Here is a 23966-nt window from a genome sequence, read left to right on the forward strand (position 1 = left end):
TTCAGCATGTGCATCAACTCATTAACAACCACTGCTGCACGGAGAAGTAGCTCGTTTGATGACCTCAGCAGAAACGCAGTTCCACCTGGTGTTTGCTAATTGCTACTGGCGCTAGTCTTAAGGAGCTCAGTGGTGGAGCTGCGTGGCTCTGTGAGGTGGAATCTCAGCATTCGACTTGCAGCTTTGAGGAGGCGCTCCGGGGAAAATGNAAACAACTAATGCTTAATCACATGGCAACAATTAGGAAAAGGAAGAACTACTAAAACAATGGGCCGGCCTGTGTGATCAGAAACTGATGATCCTCTGGGATTTTGATTATTTGTAAACACAGAAAGTGATTAAAAATGGTAAAAATATCTTGTGAGCAAAGATGTTTTGTCCGCATCAGAGGTTAGTGGTAAATGGACAGACTGGTTTGAGATGATAGAGAAGTAACAGCAGCAAAAACAAAACTGATTTATGCAGAATGCCGCCTCGAAATGCAAAATATGTCAAACTTTGAAGCAGATGTACTATAACAGCAGAAAACCTCACAGGGTGCCCGAGTAGTCCGCCGAGAACAGAAAACTCTGGCTGCAGTTTACAGAGGCTCAGGAAAATTAGATGAAAACAGATTGGAAATATTGATTGGAAACACTGTGTTGTCCAATGAGCTTGAATTTTAGCTTTTAAATCAAAAATTGTACAATGGTGTGGGGGTTGCTTCGTGGCACACGTTAGGTACCTAAGTATGCATTGTTTAAATAGGACAACCTACTTGAGTGTTGTTGATGATCATGTCACTGCAAAGCCCTCTTATGACTATTTATATATAACTATACAATAGCCAGTATGTCTGAATTAGCACATCTTTGTTTCAGCACTAAAGCTAACAGAAAGGTAAGATATTCACTGCATTGTTAAAAGTATCTTGTAAGAAGCAACTTAATCCGGACGGATACTTTGCACCTCTTGCTTGTTCTCAGTTATTTGACCTGTTACCCTCTAGTAGTTGCATCAATTATTTTTGAACATAAACAATAAACCAAAGCAAAACAAGCCCCACAGACTAAAAAGTTTTTTTTCTCCCAAAGCCATAGCAAGGTCGAACTCCAAATGGCATAGATTCAACAAATCCCAACACTTGCCTTCTTCGCTAAACTGTTACACCCAAACACTATTGCACTGTTTATAGAAGGAATCCAAAGCACAGGAACAATTATGATAAGCATCATACTTTACTGGGTGAAATACACAATATCTAAATGGTGCAATTTATGTCTACTATCTCCCTTACCACTTATATTTATTCTGTATATTCTGTATAGCAATTGGCCATGCTGCACTTTTTCTGCTATGGTTTCATTTGTGGAGATGCAGTAGAGCTTAATAAAGAAAATCAAAAGAGCCCACAAATACACACCAAGGTTTCAAACTGTGTGTGTGTGTGTGATACATTTATAATAGATTCAGATTAACTACCAGCTCAGATAAACAGATGTACAAATGCTGCTGCTCAGCGGCACAAAGAGAAATGATAAGGAGAATGGAGTCTGTTCTGCTTCACTGTTGCATAGGTTTCGTTTGGATGGATCCGTTTATCTGATCCGTCAAATTATTCAGTAACTTGCCCCAGTTTTTTTTTTAAGAACTACTTTTGCATTAAGAATCAATTATATGCACTCTTTTGTTTAATGGGTTTGTTGATTAGCTGTTTTGCTCAAGTCTTTCTTTGGATTTCTTGGTTGTAAAGTTAATCTAACATATTCCGTTCATCAATGATCAGCTGTTGTGAAAAAATGTCGATAGATGTAATCATGTTTTTATACATTCTTTGAGCTTTGGCGAATCTACCTTGTTTCAGGGATGAGAGGAAACTGTACACCCTATGCTAGATAGCGTCAGTCAGTCTTAACTTCATTATCTTTAAGTCATTGTTTAGTTACATTTGAGAAGGAGTTAAATATAGCTCAACATAATTTCTACTTTCAAACATACACAAGTTATACATGCCACAAAAAGACAGATGTGAGTTGGACCTGAATGTCTTGCAAAGTGCCTGATTTGTCGTTTGTTGTGAAAGTAAAAGATGAACCTAGTTTTCACTTTGTTGTATCCAATATAGCTGGTTCAATTTTCACTTGAATGAAAAACTTTGGTATTCAGACCTTAGTGTAATATTTTTGCACCTTTGGAGTTAAGCATTATTTTCAAACAAGCAAAGCTGCTTTCAGGTTGCAACTGACAACATCTTTTTGCATCCAGGTGTCACTGCGGCATGTGCTGCCCTGGGCAAAGAACCACATTTCCCATATTAGTGAAGGAAAACATAAAAGTACAACGTTTATGACAAGCTTACCTAAAAGGGTGTCCATTTTGGCTAACTACCAGCTTTATGACAGTCATCAGTTCATTCTTACCCAGAAGAACATGTATGGACATTTTAACCTCTGTTACTTAAAAAAAAAAAAAGTTTCATTTTGTTGTTTTCTTCTTAAAGTAGTTTTGTTGGTAGAAGTGTTGATGACTTAAATATTTGCCTTTTGTTAAGATCTCTTTTATTTAAATTCTCTTTTAGCATTATACCCCCAACCTGTCTGGGATTATAGGTGAAAATCGGCTTGTTGGGTACAACCCATTTCCTTTGAACTTTTGTGAGTTAAATACATTTGCAAAAAACAATAAAAATACCAAAAAAAAAATCCAATGACAGATCAAAGCTGCTGATAATAGCATATTTCCTTTTTTCAATGTGTGAACATTAATAATTGAGGCAAGCTTATATGCCTGTTTATGCTGATCCAAATACTCAGCTCTTGCACAGGTACAAAGTTGCAATTACTTACCATTGTTTGGCATCTGCGTCACAGTTGCAGTCGTACTTGGGGTCGGTGCAGTTTTTGTCCATGCCACAGGCGCACTTTTCTATCCCAGGTCCTGATCCGCCCCAATAAAAATGCTTCTCGCTGCCTCGGCCAACCCACCATGTGTAAGGGGGTCCGTCTATGAGTGAAACACAAAATGCAAAGGGAAACCTGTCAGTCTTTTTCCATCCTCTGTGTGTCCGCCGTGCTGCTTATTTGACTCCTTGCAGAAAGGCAAAACGGACGGACGAAAATGCAAACAAGTGTGGAGGAGGTAAAATTGTTTGTTGAACCCTTTAAATTCAATATGTTGAAACGTCGATAACTCCCAAACATTTTATCGAGGTTTCTTTAAATAAGACAATATTGACCACCGATAGCTGCCTGCTGAATGAAATTCATTTGCTCACCATGTTTAGACACGCAAGTACCTCTGAGACTGACAGACACAACTAGTCACAGATCATTCAAGGGGGTTTACAACACAAACACAGGCTCAGCGTTGCATTTTCATTCATTTCTACACGAGGCATGTACGTATAACAATGCCAGAGTATTTATAAGCTCTTTTGAGTGCATCTCTTTATGCTGCTTGTGTGGATGCGTCCATTGTCAGATAAAAGGTGAAGAACTGCTGACTGTCGAGAAGAAATGTGATATTGTTTTATTTGCCTTGAACAATATTTTCTGGCATGTGACGGTAACTATGCTGAGAGAAAAGTGTGAATGCATAGGTGGCAGGCAATATATCATAGCAAAGTAAAATACTAAAAAAAAATCAATATGAGGTTTAAAAGAATATTAGGTTTGTAACTTTATTCCTAGGAAATAAACTGGATGGTCAATGACAGTTTGTAAAATGCCATCAAAGCCAATGGAATCTCCTGAGCCATCCTTTTCACAGAAAGGGATTGAAGCAGACTCTTGATGAAGCAAAACTGCATTGAGAGGCTTGATATATTGCATTATCACAGTGTGCGGGGCTAAACTCCAGGAGGAAGCTAAAAATGTGTCTATGTGTCTCTTTACTGTGTGTATGTGTGTGTGTGCGTGCTCGGCCTTGGTGACCCACGGTTTTATTGCTCTTGTGAAGAGAATTAGCTTCATCTCTCTTCAGGCCACTGTTCAGACAAGCCATCATCAGTAGGATTAACAGCGCTGCCTCAAGAGACTTCCTCGTGCTCTCATTTTATGTGTTCATGCGACTCTCTTCTTGCTGTTGCACTTCCATACAAGTGAGAGTTAGTTTATCTAGCACCGTTTCAGCCTCGCACTTGGAGCAGCGATCCCACAGCACAGCCAACCTGGCCAGAATATCCACGAGAGCCACTCATCTTGTTAAGTCATTGACCCTGAAAGGGATCCGTAGCCTCTTTGAACATGTTCAAAATGAAAGACAAGTGAATGTAAGTACACTCCTCTCACTTAAGTAGATCTTTCGAGCAGAAGTACAAGTACCAAAGGGATACAAAACATCATCAGTGTGTCACTCTCGAATTTACATCTCTCCCTAAATAAAAAAATAAAAAAAATAAAATAAGACATACCAAAAACTTCTTGCACGTTGTACACAATGGCTATTTAGATGCAGAGTTTTTCACTAGCATGCCAGGAAACTTTTTTTTCCCCTCAATGCAAGTCCAGATTTATGTGATATGTCATATGTGAAAGACTTTGTATTTGTGTATATTTATTTTCTGTACTCTAAGGCTCGCATCTTTAATTTTAGTTTCTTTTTGTAGACCTTTGCCTCTTATCTGACACTTTAGTTTTTATATTCTCTGTATTCCATGTACTTCTCTTTTTGCTTTGCTTTCCTCTTTTAGAGTTTCATTGTAACCGTTGGATTTGGGACTTTGGGTGATTCCTGCTTTGCTTAGTTTCATGATTGCTCAGTTTGTGGTTTCTGCTTCTTCTCAATCATTCATTCCATTAGATTCTCCCAGGTCTCGCAACCTTCTTGTCATCCACTCAGTCGGTCTCCCTTTTTGTCAGTCCACCCGTTTCTTTCTCCAGTGATCACATCTCTCTCTCCGTGTGTGTTCATTTTGTCTCTGCTGTTTCACCCCTGCTGGGATTTTGTTTTTGCTCTGGTCTTTGAAAGGTAGACTTTGTTTTCCATTATTAAGACCTGTTGTTTTATGCATCAATCCTCCCTCCAGTATCCCTGCTTTCCCATATTTGTGTCCTTCATTCACCCACATGATATAAACCTTCACGTATTAGGCAACACAAAAAACGTTTTACATTTCTAAACTATATTGGACAAAGCAGACAGTGTCATTAAAGCAAAAAGTAAAGCAAAAAAACAAAACAAAAAAACAACCAAAACAAACAAACAAACAAACAAACAAACAAACAAACAAAAAAAACATCACTGCTGTTTAAACATGAGTCAACTTTTAGATTTTGTTAAAGAAATGACCTCAGCCTTGGCAAGTTCTGATGATTTGCATCATATTTTCCATAACTCTTTGAAGTTTCCTCACCAACATCACAAGCCTCTTTACAGCAAGAGCCATGAAAAACAACCGAAGCACCAGCATGGCCGTGGAAAGAAACATAAAAACTGTTCTGCTGAGGATAAATAGAGAGTAGGAGAGAGCATGGGAAGAACATACTGTAACGTAAATAAACGTAAATAAATTCTAGTCGCCTTCACAGTCCGAAGAAAGTTGACTAAGAATATGTGAAACAGACACATGTATACCACACATGATAAGTAGTTGAATACTGTTCTGTATATTGTTTATTTGTTTTATTAGACAAATAAACTTTCTCCTGGTGTCTTTTTCTTGAGCACCAGTTGCTTGGTTTGTCTTTCGGCATGCTCCACTTTTGTTTTAACTGATAACATGCTCATCACTGAGCACAACTGTTTCTTGATTTGCTTACAGCATGTATTGTTTTCAAAACTTCAAACTTTGCTTTATTACTGATCACATTTCTCATTTTCTTTTACTTTGTTTACAAAGCTTCATTGACAGGGAACTGGCTTTTTAGGCTACAACTAACTTGGATGGTGTTATGATCCACAGGAAGCATTTTGCACATCTGCAGCAGGTGACTGTAAAGTAATTTTAAAAATGATTCAGGCTAATGGGCACAATCTGTAAAAACCAAGACGAAAAATGCATGTGAGGTAGGTGCAAGAAAAAGTGGGGCAAAATCACACATCCTCTTTATGAAGGAAAATTATGCTTTAGATCTGGTCTAATAGAGCAAGTTCAAGCTAGATGCTAGCCCACTGCTTCACTCTCTGAAATTCTCTCTTGCTCCTGTCTGGTCTTCTAACGTGTAAAATTGAAGGCCAGGACTGCATTGTCCCAAAAGGTCAAGGTAATCTACTGCTTTGTCTCACACATCTACTGGAAACGGTCCAAACAAAAGGTCCAAACAAAGCTGCGCCGAATGAAGAGTGCTTGGACACCGAGGTGGCGGGATGTAGATGATTCTCAGCTGCAGAGGAAGAGGTTTATTAATGTGGTTCAGGGACAAGTGCCAGGTAGTACTGATTGGCACAACTGTGGAGCATTACTAATCAGTCTCCCTCTCTCATTATAGGAGTGCTGTAGCCAAAAACGAAGAAACACCAGTCTCACAAAGAGTTGCCACCATATGGCGGCCACAATCTATGAACTGCTCTCAGCTCCCTAAATAAATAATAATAATAATACAATAATATATCTTGCTTATCAGGGGAGGAAAGCAACTTTATTGCTCTGTTATAATCCTGATTGGGAAAACTGGGAGATTTCCTGGTGGGCCGGTCTGACATTTAGGGAGAGGTTGTCTTTGAATTTAACCTGATGTAACAGGGTCACTGCTCATGGTCACTGTTTAAAAGAAGGAAAGTAGAAAGTATTTAATCTCCAAACACTTATTTGAGAAAATATATTTTCTGATATCATGGAAAAAGGATGTCTTGAGTAGAATATTGTTTGGCAAGTTTGATATGAAATCTATACTGTGAAGCAAAAACGCACTATATTACAAAGAGAGGACTATTGTAGATTTAACATGTACTATTTTAAAAGATATCAATAATGATAGATTGTAATCCAGCGTGGGCTGGTCTGAGGCATGAAGCTCCATCACATAACTTTCCAATTAAATGGATTTAGTTTTGTGGTTGTGAAGTTAATAACATTGAAAAAAAAAAATTAAATCCATGTACATTTTCATGGTACTGCTCCTCTGAGTAAACCCTCTGATGCTGCAGTGATTAAGTAAAACATTTAAGCTCACAAATTAGCTGATTTTTTTCTTATCTCATGGAAAGAACATAAAAAATAAAAATCACTTGATAATTTGCCTGTTACTTACAATGCCTTATCAAAGTTTTCTCTATTTTTGTAGGGAAAAACAGCAAAAATCGAGTATTCCAGTGCCAAAACGACACACTTGACCACTTTCACATCTTGGGTGTCTGTGATAGGGGGGAAGATGAGAGGAGGCAGGAGGAGGGGGACGGCGGGGCATCAGGTGGAATGGGAGCCATGTATTGTGCCAGCTTAAGTCTCCTGTGTGGTTTGGTTTGTTCTGCCAACACAAACAACTCATGAGTGGAGAAGGAGAGAGGAAAAAGAGTGGAAAGAGAGATGAGAGCACAGCAGCACTGATGGGTGAAGATGTTAGGGGGGAGAGATGAAATCAGCCTGGCACAGAGTTCAGATGAAGATCCGCAGAGAGAGGCCGCTGCCAAGATGGCTCCGAGTGGCTTTTTGTTTTTTTTTGTTTTTTTGGTGTGTAGGTGCGTCCTTGTGTCTTTGAGAAGAAGAAAAAAAGTAGGCATCTCTTCAAGGGAGGAAACTTGCAAGGTAAAAAGTGTGATTAGTGTACACAAAGTGGTACAACACACTCACATTCGTGCAAGTCTACCTAGTGCAATTAAATATAATGTGTTTAACATCCATCCATCCATTCATCCATCCATTGTTAAAAATAACCAGCTTTATAAAAGCTTAGACAGCGTGTTTGTCTGTTCTTTATAACCTTAACTCTCTGCATCTATCCTAATCCCTTTCTGCTTCACCACCAAATCCCCCCACAAACATGGATAATGTTTATAGGAGAGGAGAAAGCAGCCATGACAGATTGATAAGGCCTGGGGTTGTGTTCCTCCTCTGTCCTCAGGGACAACCACACAGCAGCACTTGTTGTGATCTATTTGTTACTTAAGTAATATACAAAAATGCACACACACACCCACACACCTACCAACCCACCCACAGACACACTCAGTTATTTATCTCCTCTCTTATCCAGGAGGTTAATGTCCACATCTTCATCATGTCTGCTCTGCTTTGTTGAAACTCCCACAACTACAGACAGATTGAGCCGCAGAGAGAAGACACAGAGGGGAACAGATGCAGTAGGACAGAGATAGGGGGTTAAGAGATAGGAATAATGACAGTAAGAAAAACAGACCCAGTAATGCAGGAAAATGAGAGATTTTGCTGTGTGAATGAAAAGGGGCCTTATAGTTTCATTCTGACATAAACATCCATCTTCAGTGAGCAATCTGATGCAAAAGTGGTAGGCAGAAAACTCATATTTGAGGGGTTTTTTTTTCCCCTGATAAACTGAAATATCAGCTTGTCACAGTCAATTTCTATCTTTTTGCCTGACATTGCCTCCACTCTATGCCACTTTGATGATTGAGGGGATTCAAATTTCCTATATCAAGCACTTGAGAGTCACACACAGTTTGAGAACAAATTGAGTTTTGCTGAGTGGGCAGCACTGTTTGACCCTGTTTTTTTTGTTTTTCTTGGCCATCCACAAGTCGTGTCAGGGGACATTAGTTGGTCCCTGTCCATGATGAAGAATTCTAACAATTTCCTCCGAGGGCCCCACTTTGTGACAGTAGGCAGAAAAATAACACTGCTTTTGAAATTCAATGAACTGGACATCGTAAGAGTTAGACAGTTGTTCGCTTTGGAAAAAATGTGGCTGAAACAAAAGGTATAGTGTTTGTGTGTATTGAGTGGTATAGTAATTGTTATATTATTAATGGTCATTATGTAAAAATACCAACTTGACATAATTAGGTCATTTCATTTATACCAATTGAAGGTAACACAATCAGTTATGTAACTGTGTTATAAAAATGCTGGATATATTAAACATAATCTAAAAGAAATTTGGCTTCACAATTTAACGTCTTCAAATTGGGCTTTAAGAAGCTCCTGCTCTTTCCGACACTACGCCTTCAGCATGTGCATCAACTCATTAACAACCACTGCTGCACGGAGAAGTAGCTCGTTTGATGACCTCAGCAGAAACGCAGTTCCACCTGGTGTTTGCTAATTGCTACTGGCGCTAGTCTTAAGGAGCTCAGTGGTGGAGCTGCGTGGCTCTGTGAGGTGGAATCTCAGCATTCGACTTGCAGCTTTGAGGAGGCGCTCCGGGGAAAATGAAGTGCTTGGTGACAGCAAGCTTTTTCTGCACCCCTGAATGGCTGCCACTGGAGATTAAAGGATTTCTCAAACATGCATGAAAGTATCAAAGCAACACTCCAGGTATGTTTGTGATGAGGGAATGAAATTATAACATGACGTAACGCTCAAGAAAGAAAATTTTCCAGTAATTTCTGTGATTTATGTTTTTCATTTCTGATGGTGCAGTGTGTATATTGAGAGCTATCAAGCAGTAGCTAGATTTAGTCTTCACACTTTCACTGTATTTTGCAGATGTACTCACACTGACCATACAAAGCCAGGTTTCCATGGCAAAATGACTACATTTAAAGTGTCCTATCGTAGAAAAGCAATATATGTTTTAGTAATATATGCATTGGCACTGCAGCATCACATATCTATCGCCTCTTAAAGCAACATGGCGTGAGTTTACTCAGTACAGGACATCACTATTAGAAAAGGAAAAAAGTGCCCATTTGTTTTATTACCTAATCTATCCTATGAACCAACACAGTGACTGTTCCACATTTTCTTGATCGTCAGTCATGTTCAAACATGTTCTGTCAAGATATTGTTCCCTGTTTTGGTATCCTGTCATCATCCTTCCTCAGCTGCCCCAGTTTATGTGTCACCACAGCTGTAATATTTAATCACTTAACTAAGACCTGTCATTCATTGTCTGATTCTTCTGTTATGATCTCAGAGTCAAGTTGGCTGTACTTTCCCTGTGTTGCCGTCACATTTTTTCATCAGTTTAAATATGAAATTTACCCTATTATAAACTTGCCTCCTGCCTGCACTTCAATAAATTAGGATAAAGTGTAAATGCTTTTGCAAGGGGACTGTAGGGCAGATGGCTGCTGACGATGATCTTCAGCTATTGTTCTGCTTTGAGCATCGATCCTCAGGCTACATGGTGTGAATGTGAATCAATGATCTTCTGCACTTTGCGATCTAAAGAAAACAGTTAACCGTATTATTAAAAAAGGCAAAAGTATATCTCATAGATTCAGGCTTTTACTTTGATAGAAACCGACAATCAGGAGAAATAAAACGGGCTTAGCTTAGTCACACACGGATGCCCCTTTTTGGACACACACATTTTCTATCTTGGCATGGTTTCACATTAAGCCATGGATCAATTTGTCTATATTTGAGTGACACTGGTTTTTGTTCTTTGTTGCCCTCCTTTGTCTGGGTTTCTATTTGTTGTGAAGAGATCCTCGTCTCTCCACTCTCCACAGGCTGGTCCCTGTTAGCGTCCTATCCTCTCCAAATCTCTGGTTTTATAGAGAGGCTGCAGGGAGGCACATTAGCTATGCCCTAGGTTGTCTCCCGAGAGCTACAGATAATGCAGTGAGTGTTTGTGTGGGAGAGAAACTGAAAGCATTTGTACACCTCTCTCTTTCTCCCCCTTCATTTCTTTATCTTGAGGACTCCATGTGTCTCTGTTTATTCTCCTCTTTTCATCTTTTAATACAGCTTGGTGACTTTGCCTGGATCCCTTGTCACTTTCTTTGTCTCAATCCTTCTCTTCTCCTCAACCACCTATCCATCAAATTAGTTGGAGAACCACTGCTCATTCCTGGCCCTGCCATAACTTACCCCCATCCCAATGCCTTCAACATATGTAGGTCTCTCTCTCTTTCTCCCTCTATTTTGAGCTCCCCACTTTCTCCTTGCTCTCTTATATCGCTCAGTCTCAGGGGCCTGCTCTTTATCTCTCTACCTAATATGTCTATCTACCTTCCTTTCGCACGGCTGGATCTCTTCCTTTACCAGGCTCCTCTTTTCCTCCCTCTCTCATATCTGCCTTCCACACATTTTTCTTGCATTCTTCTATTGCTCGGTCTCAGTGGCCTTCCTCTCTCTCTTTGCACCATATCGGACCATCTATCTAATGTCTCCATGACTCTTTCCTGGCATCTTATCTCTTTATGTTCTCATTTGTTCAGACTATAATCTGCCCTTTCATGTATGTTAAATGTAAACTTCCTTGCTCTGATCCCTATCTGAAGCTGTGTTTGAAATGTACTGCGTTTCCCATGCATTTATTTTGATTTGATCCTAAAGGGGATGCTATGCATACCAAAATGTGAAACGGTGGTGATCGCTGAGTTTTTGTAATTTACAATTAGTGGCTAAGTAAGTGTGGGTAAAATGGTTATTTGAAAATGAAAAGTGAACAAATAAGCAATAATTTTTAGGTACAGCAGTATTATCAAAATTGAGAATAATGGAAAAAGTAACTTTCTTCAAGACGTTTTCCAATATTTTATTAGTATTTGGATAATTGACTTTTAAAGTGTATGAACTTTGGTGTCCTTCCACAAGCTTCTCATTATAGCTTGCTGAAATTTTGGCCCATTCCTCATGACAGAACAGATGTCAGTCATGTTTGAAGGCCACTTTGCCTTCAAACCTTTTCTACTTTGCTTACAAACTTCCTAAAAGTCTGAGATCAAAGTTTTTTTTAAAAGGATTTTATTGGCTCTAGTGGTCTTTATTTGATAGTTAATTGACAGGAAAGTTGGTAATGAGAGATGGGGAAAGACATGCGACAAAGGTTGCCACGCCGGGAATCAAACCTGCAACAGCCGCAATGAGGACTAAGGCCTCCATACATGGGTTGTGCTTAACCCCTGCGCCACCACAGCACACCCAAGTCTGATATCAGAGTTAGTGTTTAAACGAGATCTACTTTGCTTCCTTTTAAACAATTAGGATAGGTTTATACACTATACAAGAATGCTTTTTTTCATAAAAGCATTCTCAGATTATTAAATTTCACCCGTTTAATTCTGCCTATTTTGAGCTGCTTTCAGAATGATCTTTCTGAGGGCACTGTCACTTTTATGCAGCTAAACTATTGATGATCGCACCCCCAAATCCAGTGTTTACACATACACTTTATACATGTGAAAATACCTGCAAAAAAGATGTGCAGTTTAATAACTATATCTACATCTTTAAAGGACCAAAAGGACCCAAAAACATAAGAGAAAGTGCATGAACACGTTGTTTATTACAACTAAGAACAAAAGATTTATCATTTCCAGCAGCCATTGTAGAGTGCAAAAGTGGAAGTAAAGAAAATTATAAAAGTGTGGAAAAAGTGAATCTTGCATAGATACCAATACCAATACCAAAATACCAATATCAATCCAGTTGAACCTTAATTCACACTTAGATGCCAAACAAAGAAAAATATCAAGGCAAAAAATAAAAAATAAAAAATAAAAATTCTATAAAATAAAACATTTAAAACCAACAAACTTGGTTCAGTACATCGATGTAAAGTGAAACACCTGAAATTGCATTCCAATTTTAAAATGTAACCATTTTCATTAACTATTAAACGTAAAACTGGGCCGGGCATGGAGGTGGTGCAGTGGTAAAGTGATGTATTGATTACTACATAAGACTAGCTGTAGTCTTAGATGTTCATTATGATAATATTGTTGCAATATTGTTACACAGTACAGAAATAACTGTTGTCTTTCCATGGTTTTAAAGGCCACATTTTACTACAGTAAAGTGATGTTATTTTGTTTACTTGTGGGACATTTCTAGCAGCTTTCTTATGTACATTTTCCACTATTATAGCCACATTACTGATAAATAATTATAAACAAATCTGGCCAAGTGAATGTGCTGCAAAACCATTAGCCTGGCAGTGAAACCTTGGCTTTATTATTTTGACCATGGTCTTGTTTTATTAAAAGTAATCACAGGCTACGTCACCCCTGCCTCAAATGAGACCTGATTTTGAATCAGTTCTGGCCTGAGCTTGACAATAAACACATAACATTTTGCCTGATTTCTTAGACAAACAGATGGTGGTTTATGCAGCAGGACATAGGAGGAAAAAAAGTGCAGCTATTTTTACACCTGAATACTTTCCAACTTTCCCTGGTGACTTTCCGACGGTAACGCTTGCTATTATTTCTTCAATTAACAATGTTTACTCTGTTACCCTGCAAAGTAAACAAGCTACGGCTGATCGTCCACTTGCTGCATGTAACATTATGCTCTCTCCACCTTCTGCTCCAATTAGGCTAGCATAGCAACATGTTATGCATTGATTTTCAACAAACTCCTATCCACCCGTGTTTCTCCTGTTTTGCCTCCTCTTCCTTTCCTGAGCAGCCGAGAACTTTGGCCTCTTTGAAATGATGTCATGTTAACTTCTTCACTGTGAAAATACTGTGAAATGATGACCGAGGCCGGCTGGATGCCGTGTGCTTAGTGTCAGCTGTGTTCTTGGTGTCACAGCTGGGTTGGCTGCCACCGGGCGCTCATTAAACTGATCTGCACACTCAGTGTGCTGCACGGCCAGCAGAAGACTGCGTGTTGCTGAAGGAGCGTATTTTGAATAATATGCTTCGTATAAGTTGTAGTGGGCTTTGATAATATCACAAAATAATAGCACATAAAGGAGTATTAGTTGTAGGCTGTTAGCGTGGGAACAAAAGAGACACGCTCAGTGCGCCCCTATAAAACCACAGCGGCCTTAGAATTTGCCATTACTGTCTCTACTCGAGGATGGCTGTGCTTGTCCATTTGGAAGTCCATTTGTTTTAAGATTTAACTTCCTTCCTGATATATTGAGATGTTGCTTCAATATGTCCTTATATTCATCAGTCTAAGCAGAGAGGCCCAAACGTCCCTCTGCCCAGCCATTTGAGCCAACTCCTCCAGATGGAGTCGGCCAGCCGAGAGACATCGTCCCTCCAGCGCGTATTTGGGTGTGGTTTAATTTTACTAAAGTTCAGGGTTCATTATACACAATCCATCATTCTGCAAGAGGATAAATCTGGACCAATCAGATCACATCGCTCTACAGTCCAATCCTTATGCTCCTTTGCAAAGTGTAGCATTTTTCTCCCGCCAGCCTCACTGATTAGTGACTATTTTATGGCTGTGAGTCTGTTTTAGTCCCACTCCGAGTGTCCTTCACGTAAGTGAAAATGTTTTTTGCTTTTTTTGTTGCTATTAAACATAACCCAAATATCTACTATTGTTTATCTTCGATTTGATGACACCGAATGTTTAAGTGATCACCTTTCACAGTCATTGAACTTTTTCACGCCCCCGCACTACGTTTCTTCATCAAAGATGATAGTTTCCCCACTATTCTCCTAGATTTTAATGATGCGTTTACAAGTTCTCAACTAAATTTTCGTAGTTTCTACATTCTCCTTCAATGTTTTCTCTGCTTGACAAATGGCCATGATTTGATCCTTCACAAACAGACAACAAACATTTTTCCCAAGACGACAAAGGTCTTTGAACGTGGTTGTTAAAGAAATAAGAAAGTACTAATTGCATCAACTGGGGTTAATAAACTTGTTGCCGGCTGGAAGACCGCTGTCCATGAGGTAGGTATCCAATAAGAAGCTCATACTTCTCTGCTCAATTTAATTCATGTGGCGACTTTTTCTTTTTTTCTTTTTCTTGCTGATCAGTGTATATTGACATATTGAGACAGACTTTCTGATGTAACGACATCCAAGTCAACTGATTTGAAAGAGGTTCAGAGGTTTTAATAAACCTGCTCCCAACAATTGCGAGAAGTGACTCATAGGTGCTAAATGCACCGACTATGTGATTGAAACAGAAAATGCTGGTACTAAACAAGCACAGGCACAGTTTAAAAGTTTGAGTTAGAGAGTTTGGAGCAACATGAATTGGTACTAAATGTCATACATAGTTTTAAAGCACGTCAATTTGCTGCCGTCTGCTTTCTACGTGGGAATATACTGCAAATAGACTGGTGCAAGGTAATGAGTTATTTTAACAGCTTCCACCTAATGGGATCCACCTCCCTCACAGTTCAGAGGATGAGCCTCCTTTGTTTGCTTCTGCATACCTCCTTTAAAGATCTCTCCACAGGTCATCACTGAGAGTATCATCTGTTAAATGAAAAACACATCGGAAGGAGAAGGGGGGGAGGAGAAGGAGGGCTAAGATCATATCGATAGTTGTGACTCTAATTGGCCTGTCGGGGTGATAAAGAGCAAAATAACTAGCTCACCCAAACTCTTCCTGCGCTGCAGAGAAAGAGCATGCACAAAAAAATCCCCCCACACACAATCTTGCAGCCAGCATAGCTGACTAAAGTGCAAGTTGAAGACTATAAACAACCATAATCATCATTACGGCAGGGAAATCTCAATCAGTATTTGTGTTTGTGTGAGTGTGTGTGTGCGTTTGTGACTATAAGTCACATTTAGTGCTGCGTCACCTCAGGTCAGGGCCGTTGGACAGATGCGCCATAAAGAAAATAGTCTCTGCCAAAATACACTCGTTTTTCATTCTGCTTTTAACTCACGCCATCCATCTCCCCGCTTATCTGTCAAGCTCGTCATATAGATGGGGATACAGTGAACAACACTCATAATTACAGAGGAGGATGAGCGGGTCATAAACAACACTGCAGAGGCGAGGGCAGAGAGAGTGATAGGGAGAGGCAGAGGAAGAGAAAATCGGCGAGGGGTCGGTTTGGAGAGAGCTCAGAAAGTAGAAGGTGACGAGAGAGAAAGACAGGGCAGTCAGCTCTGAAAATGAACAAGAAGAAGGAAAGACTTGTTATGAGGACTTGTCAGATGAGAAGGAAGAAGTGAGGGATTGGTTGTGACAGAGAGGTTTTGCGGGATTATGGGTGAGAGTGCGAAAACAACAGAGGCCTCACAGACCCTCGGGGATATATTGTTATATTTGAAACTGCGGGTGAAGTGGGAAAACTGACAGCTAAGGTGTGGAAATTCAATAGGAAAAAAATAGTTCAAGGCAAATTGTCACTACAATACTTAACTTCACCTCGTTAAACAGATACTGCCTAATAAAGCAAGCAAACAGGGCAAAGATAGCATCTGCTGTAATCTCACTTCAGCTCCGACAACGCTTAATGAGGAAAAATATCAAGTGTGAATCTGATAATTATTCAACTTTATCTGCAAGTGACATTTTCATCTTTGCTCCTTCAAGCAAAGAGCTACATCCTTCTGACGACGCACAGAGAAATAAAAGACTTAAGAAAACAAACTGAAGAGCCTGTGAATGCTGAAGCTTGTGACAGTTTCCCAAAACTGGTGCCGTCAGGAAAAGCTTCCAGTGAAGAGGTAATGTGGCCTAAGAAAAAAAACAATTAAAAAAATATATATATCCCTCCAGTCCCATGACAATATGAACATTTAGCTGACGTGTTTGCCTTGTAAACAAACACTAAAGAGGATTAGGGTTTTTCAAAGCAGAGAAATGAAATGGAATTTGTTCTCATTCAGTAAAATAAAACATGACATGATAAGCTGGTGCCTGTTCCTCAGATGTATTTCTCTTTTTATTTTCAGCTAACCTGGCAGAGTTTTGCCAAATTTGGATAGCTGAATAAAATCCCAATGAAGGTCGCATGTGGTTAGAAAAAAAAATAGATTACACTAATCCTTCCACATCACCACTGAGTACTGAGGTACTGTATACAAGTATTAAACTTATCCTCACTTTATACTCTAGACACAATATTACACTCAAATCAAAGCAGGGCATAAATTGTGGAGTAAAAGGATATACTGTTTTTTTTTTGTTTTGTTTTTTTTCCAAAATTTTGTCTAATGTGTTATTTAGTCTCAGCATAAATCCAGCTGTTCTGTGGATGGCTCAGAGAAAATGAGCAGACATGAAGATCAAGTAACACAGCATGCAGAGGTAAAGATCTAAAGCTGTTTATAGCAAGGCTAAGTGAAAACCCCCCCAAAACAAACAAAAACAAAACAATAAAACTCAAAATATGAGTTTTATGCACTAAAAGTGCACTGTTTAGTGCATCGTTCTAGATTTAAAAGATTTGGCACAGCTGCAAATCTTCATGAGACGTCTGTTCATCTAGACTCGGATGCCCTGCAAGGAGACCACTAACCGGAGAAGCAGAGAAGCAGCCATTTGCATAAGGCGTTCCAGGGATTCACAGCTGAGCTCCATTAAAATCAACTGTTAATTGTGAACTCCACATATGTGGCCTTGATGGAAGATTGCCAAGAACAAAGGCACTGTTGAAGTCCTGTTCAAAATCTGCCATGAGCCATGTGATGGATGCGGCAATGAAAGAAAACCTTTGAGACTAGGCCACTCCAAAATCCTAATTTTGTTGTTTAAGTTGTGCAGCATTTAAGCTTAAGGTCACAAGCTGCTTCTTTAAGATTTCTTGCTACAGAACAGAGTTCATGGTTCCACCGGTCACAAGAAGTCATCACAGATCTGAAGCCCCAGATTAATTTCACAGCAGAGAGAGATAAGAATCTTCATGGAGGGCAAGGATTTTTAGGATAACTTATTTTTGCTTTGCTTTAAGAAAAAATTACATTTGAAACACCCAACTTTGTGGCAAGACTTGACAACTATATTGTTCTCAGATCCTCTGTCTGTAGATGTGCAAAGCTGAGAGAGATGTACCCAAAAAGACGAGCAGTGATGATGCAGCAAAGGGCGTTTCTGACTCAGAAAGGCCGAACACAAACATACACCTTTTCTACTACGGAAGGCACTGCACCAAACAATCAACAGCAAATACACTTGCATCTTTCGATCAACAACTGGCATGCCCACACCCACTATATTGTTCAACATTTCCTTTATGCTGCTGCGACACAAGACAACAGAGAAATTCTCTCGTGTGTCTATCAATTGTCAAGGAAGCTCTTTCTGGAAAGCTCTTCTGGATTTTGGCTTTGTGTTACTCATAAAGGGGACATGCATCCTGCTGACAACTGGTTGCTGTGCTCATCATTGCAACAGTTCATTGTCAGGATCATGATGGATTTGAGGCTTTTATCCTTTAAGTCATATTTCTTTTTGTCATTTTTGACTCATTTTCCTTTCTTCTTTATGGTCAAGCTGTGCTGCAACCCAAACAACTGCTGCTTCATTTCCATTTCCGCTGTTTGTCTCATCTCAAGAGGCATAATCAAACATTGCTTCATTCAGATAACATGCAGAGTAAAAAAATATTTAAGGAAAAACATGAAAACTAGGAAAGTCACACACACACAAAAAAAATACATGTCAAAGATCATCAAATAGGGATGATTCCTGTCAGTGTTTGTGTCTCTTTCTCTCACAGTGTCTGTGTGAATGCAGGGTATGGAGATTCAGCCTTGCTTCTGGTTTATCTTTGGTGATGTACGGGTGTCATTCCTCATAGAAAATCACTGACAGCACAACGTGAAAATATTCTGGCCTTGTAAATCTCAAGCACACGTTGCTGATCCGCTGGTTGGGGTTGATGCATATTATATTTGAAAGATTTCATCATTGCATCGGCCTTGCAAAAGTCTTACAAGCATTTATTACAAACCACAACACTAAAAGCGACAGCTTTGGGAAAAGAAAGTTGGGCAGGTTTTTGACAGCTAAGAAATTTCTGAGGAATAAAAGATGTCTTTCAAAGGAGAACAAATAATAACCCTCGACACTCCTTTCACTTCGTGCCTGCTACATTTTTTTCCCCTCACGTTTCTTTTTGTCGTCATGCTCGTTGTTTGCAGCTGATTTGCAGGTGAAGAGGTTGACCTCGGCACACCGGCCACTAACCCATTGGGTTTGTTGCCAAAGTGCACAAAGCGCTGCCAACCTTTATCTTATTCTACCCCTCTTACACACTCAATCTCCATTTTCAACTTTGTCTGCTTTCAGCTGCCTTTCCTTTCCTCCCCTTTGGTATTCCCCACTCCCCATTCCTCCACTCGCTCTTCCCTTCCCTTCTCTTCTCTTCTCTTCTCTCCTCTGTCCTGCTGTCTGGAGCTATTGATTTCTCTAAAGGTTGGCTGCAGCCGCCTTGAGTCTACATTTTTTTTTTTTTTTAGATTTAACTTTCTCTTTTTATCAGAGATATATCTTTCCTGCTCTTTACTCCTTATCGTCCAACTCTGGTATGAACAAAATGTACAATGGAAGGGAGAAATTTTAAAACTGTGAACGTCTGCATTTCAATGGATGGTGTCTCATCTTCTTTCTACTGACTACAGAGGAGGGTTAATGAGTATCTTACATTACACAAATGAAATCTTACTGAATGTCTGCCAAAATCCTCAAAGGAAAACACCCAAGAATTTCAACTCTAATTTCTGATGAAGACGCATTCATTTCTGAAATTTTGGTGAATGGGATGAGTCAGACTGACCCACCTCAGAGGTGAAGGAAAATGGGGTCTAGAGTTTAGTCATTGTTTCTCGTATTCATTTTTTAATGTTTGTTTTATAAAAGGAAAATGAAAAAAATAAATAAATAAGTAACCTCTATCCTTCCAGCCGATGCTTGGATGTGCATAGCAACTCAGTGTCGGATTCACTTAAAAGCTTTCCCTATATATGCTTTGCTGCATTAATCTGCATATTAATAAAGAGAAGACAGGTACTGCTGAAACTGCTGTAATGCTACCTATGTGCAAATTGAAGCTTAAAATACATATGCAATACCACAGTGATCAGCATCTGAAAGAGAAACACTTAGATTATGTTTAATGGTTTGTTGTGATTTGCACCAAACTTTTGGCAGAAGACGGATCCTTTGTTTAGTCTAACGCATACGCTTAGCATATCCAGAGACATTTTTCTGTTATTGCCATTGTAATAAGAAACTTCACAAGTGCTGATCCAAACTTTTAGCTTGTAGGTGTGAAGAATCTCTCAGGACACATTTATTTTCTGACAGCGTAGAGTTATCACACTGAGGACTTAAAAGTGAAATACATGACTTTTCCTCTACTGCAGCATTTACAATCGTCAGAAAAAGCTCCCAATAAGTGTTCTGGTTCCATGACATTTTGTTGCTAAATAGTTTTCTTCATCATGCTTTTCACATTTTGACAGGTGGCCAATGTCACTCAAATTCAGAGACATTTAAGGGAGCTGAGAGGCACCAAAATGTCAGGTCAGACCATTCAAAATGGTTAACATCAACATGTGGCATGTGCTAGATAATGTCATTGTCTTGAACAGGCTGAGAAAAATTTGGCCCAGACAAGGAACTTTTTGAGATTCAGATCTGGTTTCCATTTTAAAGTAGATTCTCACTAAAAAGAAATTAGGACTGCAAATATTGGAGACTTTGGGAAGATCGCTGCACATTAACCATCAGATAACAGTTTAGAAATGGTGGTTATAGAAGTAAAATGTCCAACTTTCATGATGCAGTAGCACTAAATAACTAAACCAGCTAAATTAAACTAAATCTTCAATCATTTTATGAACAGAATGAAAATGCATCGTCATGCTGTTGGACTATACTTTAGCAGTAGAATAAGCACTGCCCACCTGCCCATCACTCCCTAATAATGTGTCTATTACATGCTGGTAAACATGTTGACCATTTTAGTAATGAGGACATGGCTGACAGGTGAGGCTACACCTGGCTTCAGGAAGCTCATTACAGCCTCTTAATGATGTGCCATGTTCCATAATTAGAGAACTTTTCAGCCCTCTGTCCAATATATCCTCATCTGTTGTGCTGCTGGATGCAGCAAGTGAGCTCAAGTTTGACTTGACAGGTTGAATTCACTGAGTATCTGGAAGATCAGAGAAGAACCAACAACAATCTACTTCAGGAATCTCGTCCGGATGATGGCATTTGCTGGGTCATAATGAGATATGACAATGAGTTACTAGCAGGCTAGTAATTGGGAAGTTTGAAAAGTCTGAGTGCAGAGAATTTTCATTTTTTTTTTAAACCAAATGCAATTTGTTTATTTATTTCAGATAAAATAAATAAAGCTAAATAAAACAAATGTTCCACAGACCATGCAGCCATGAGTATTATTGATAAAGCCTCATAAATTGTTTAGCTCCTCAACTTCACTTTAACATAAAAAAGATCCTCCTCACTCAGCATTTAAACTAAAAAGTCTAACATTTTTCAAAGATTTTTGTGGCACAAGCAGCTAACAAGGCAGAAAGTAAATGGTAAGACAGGCAGTAAAAGTTTTGTGCTAATGTGTGCCAGCTGCATTGAGTACTAAAAGTCTTACATCCTCTACTCGCTGGAAAATGGAGCTCTGGGAAGTCCAAACTTTGAATGTTCTCAATTTGCAAGCTAATTTCAAGTAAAACTCTTACGGATAATCTTTGAAAATCCACAAAAGTACAGGAAATTGACCTGTTGCAAAGCCCAGTGTTAATGGAGGCAATGTGTGACTGTGCTGTTTAAAGATGATGTTGCCTAGCAACTGTCCGTAAAAGATAGATTGGACCTACTAAAATTTTTCAGTAAAAGCAATTTAACCACTAAAAAAGACAATCATCTGCATTTCTATAGTTGCTAGTCTATACTTGGTACGTATATAGAAAAATGTGAGCAAAGGAGGTTTAGGGATTGGGGGAGTTGGGGATAAGTGTTTCACTATGCTCACCAAAATCAGCTGAATACAATACTGGTTAAGGACTACCTTGTTTACAGAACATTAAATATATAGCTGTAAAATCCTTCAAAGATTGCAGCCTAACATCTGGGATCTGAGGCTCAAAGGACGGTCAGGACTTCTGCATGTCATAACAAGGATGGATTTGTGAACCCGGTCTCTGACTTAAAATCAAGCACAGACGGAGCTGTGCATTGTCAGCAAGGGCCACGGTCAACAAAAGGGCAGGAAGCTGGACGAGGAGACACAGTCGAGTGAAATCCAGGTGGAGGAACACAACAAACAAGCATATAACCAGCATGACGGCGGCACGGTGATAAGAGAACGGTGTGCTTGGTTCCAGGAAACTATTTCTAGGATGCAATATTCTTGCAGACTCAGGAGAGAAGACGTGAACCAGGGGAGTAAAAGAATATGATTTACGAGGACCTACCGGTGTTGTGGTGTCACATGCCTTACATGACAGGTGCTAATGATTAATAAAAATCTCTGAGATGAGTAAGAGATAAAATACTGCGTACATGTTTGTGTAATCTTGAAATGAAACCAACCAGGTCTTTATTTTCTTTGATGCAGTTCTGGTGGCAATAGGAAACATATAGCCGTAACAAACTTTTAGGAATGAGTACTTTAGCCATCTTCTACAATTATGAACCACTCTGACATAATGACGTTAAATGTGTAGGAGGACGACATACCCAGAACCTGCAGGGTTACACAGAAATTTAGCTTTAGTTTCTTCTCCAGCTGTTATTTATCCTTACAAGTCCAGTCAACCGTGTTAACATCAGGACTGACATTTTGAAGCTATTAGGTAGGTGGACATTTTTATTTGTTAATAGAGGCCGACAAGCAACACCCTTCTGGTTTTTGCAGGCTGCATGGGCATAGCTCAGGCCGTTCACATGTGCCCTTGTGAGATGCCTCATTTATTCAGCCGAGTTTTTCTGTTTTGACACTTACAGGACTTACTGTGAGAAACATGAACACAACAACAGATTAACAAGGCCCGAGTAACAGAGTCTATAATTTAGGCTTTGCTGACGGTGAAAGAAAAGCAAGCAAAAGCTTGCTTACAGTGATGAGTTTGGGTGGTTTTAAATTACATCAGCCAAGCTTTGAGCTTTTTTGGGATATTTTGTGGTGTTTTTGATCTAGAAAGGTAGAATCATATTCGCTTTAGACTGTAGTTACACAAAGTTTTAGTTTAAATAATCAAAATTCAACTTGATTTTTTATTGCCATCACATCCGAGTGCTTCTTGTGAAAGTTTACTTACATTTTTAAATACCTTGAACATGACAAGTACTCATTGAAGTACACAAAGGCTTCGGGTATGAGCTCTGATTGTGCTTGTCGGAGAGACAGGTGCTATGCAAGTTAATGAAGGCCAGACTAAATGAGCTGAAGTTCGAGTATCCTGTCTCACAGCAGAACAGAGAAGAGTAAATGATGAATGTGTTTCAATCATTCTGAGACAAGCCTTCATCATTTATTGGAGCTGTCGGACAGTTATCAGGGCTCACGGAAGGCATTTGGAGAGAAGGGCCTCATCTATAATTGAATATTGAGTTCAAAAATGTCACCTAAATCCGCCCGTCTAAATTTCAAGGGGGGGGGATATCCCCACCGGCACACACCACGGAGGCAACTGACAGCGCTCATCAATCTAAAGTTCAACGATTGTGTCAATAGACACAATCACCAATAGGAAGTTGTTCATTTTTAACAAGGGGCAGCTTCTTTACGAGGCAGCGCTGCAGGTGTCTAACGAAACCTCACTCTTTAAAAGTATTTGGATTCCTGCTTTACTAATTTGGAAGCGACTTCAACAGAAATAAGTGTGCACATGCTCCGTTTGATCACACCCCACTTTAAACTTGCTTCAGAATCTCTCAGAGACTGCTGGCATTCTTTGATAGCTACTTTTGAAAGCAGAAACAAAGACTTTAACCTTTGGGTTTTGCCAGCTGGGCAACCTTTGTATGTGCCGCAGGACAAGGCTGGCAATTATACAAAGAAAACTCAGCCTTATCAAAAAAACGAAAGACATCAAAACGCAACAACAGATAAGGCTAATCCTTTTACTTTGTCACACATGCTTGTCGTCCTTTCACAAAATCCACAGTGGATTCACCATCTTGTAAATGTTTTCACCTTAAACTATGTACATCCAAGGTCCAAGTCTTCTGCTGTGGTTTTTGAGTGAGGAAAACAGACCTCTAATCTATTCTGGCGTAATCACGCTTTGACCTGGTTAATGGAGGCAGCATACCCCAGGGCGAGATGTAA

General features: G+C 39.4%; 1 protein-coding gene across 1 annotated transcript in view; it reads right to left on the reverse strand.

The window, feature by feature from the left end:
• Window positions 1–23966, reverse strand: part of cntnap2a (contactin associated protein 2a) — a 285382-nt gene that overhangs the window by 77015 nt on the left and 184401 nt on the right. The window contains exon 16 of the mRNA XM_007547884.2: window positions 2826–2982. Within this exon, the coding sequence (XP_007547946.1) occupies window positions 2826–2982 (157 nt within the window). The remainder of the gene's footprint in view (window positions 1–2825; window positions 2983–23966) is intronic.

Source organism: Poecilia formosa, unplaced genomic scaffold (genome assembly GCF_000485575.1).
Source record: "Poecilia formosa unplaced genomic scaffold, Poecilia_formosa-5.1.2 Scaffold22, whole genome shotgun sequence".
NCBI lineage: Eukaryota > Metazoa > Chordata > Actinopteri > Cyprinodontiformes > Poeciliidae > Poecilia > Poecilia formosa.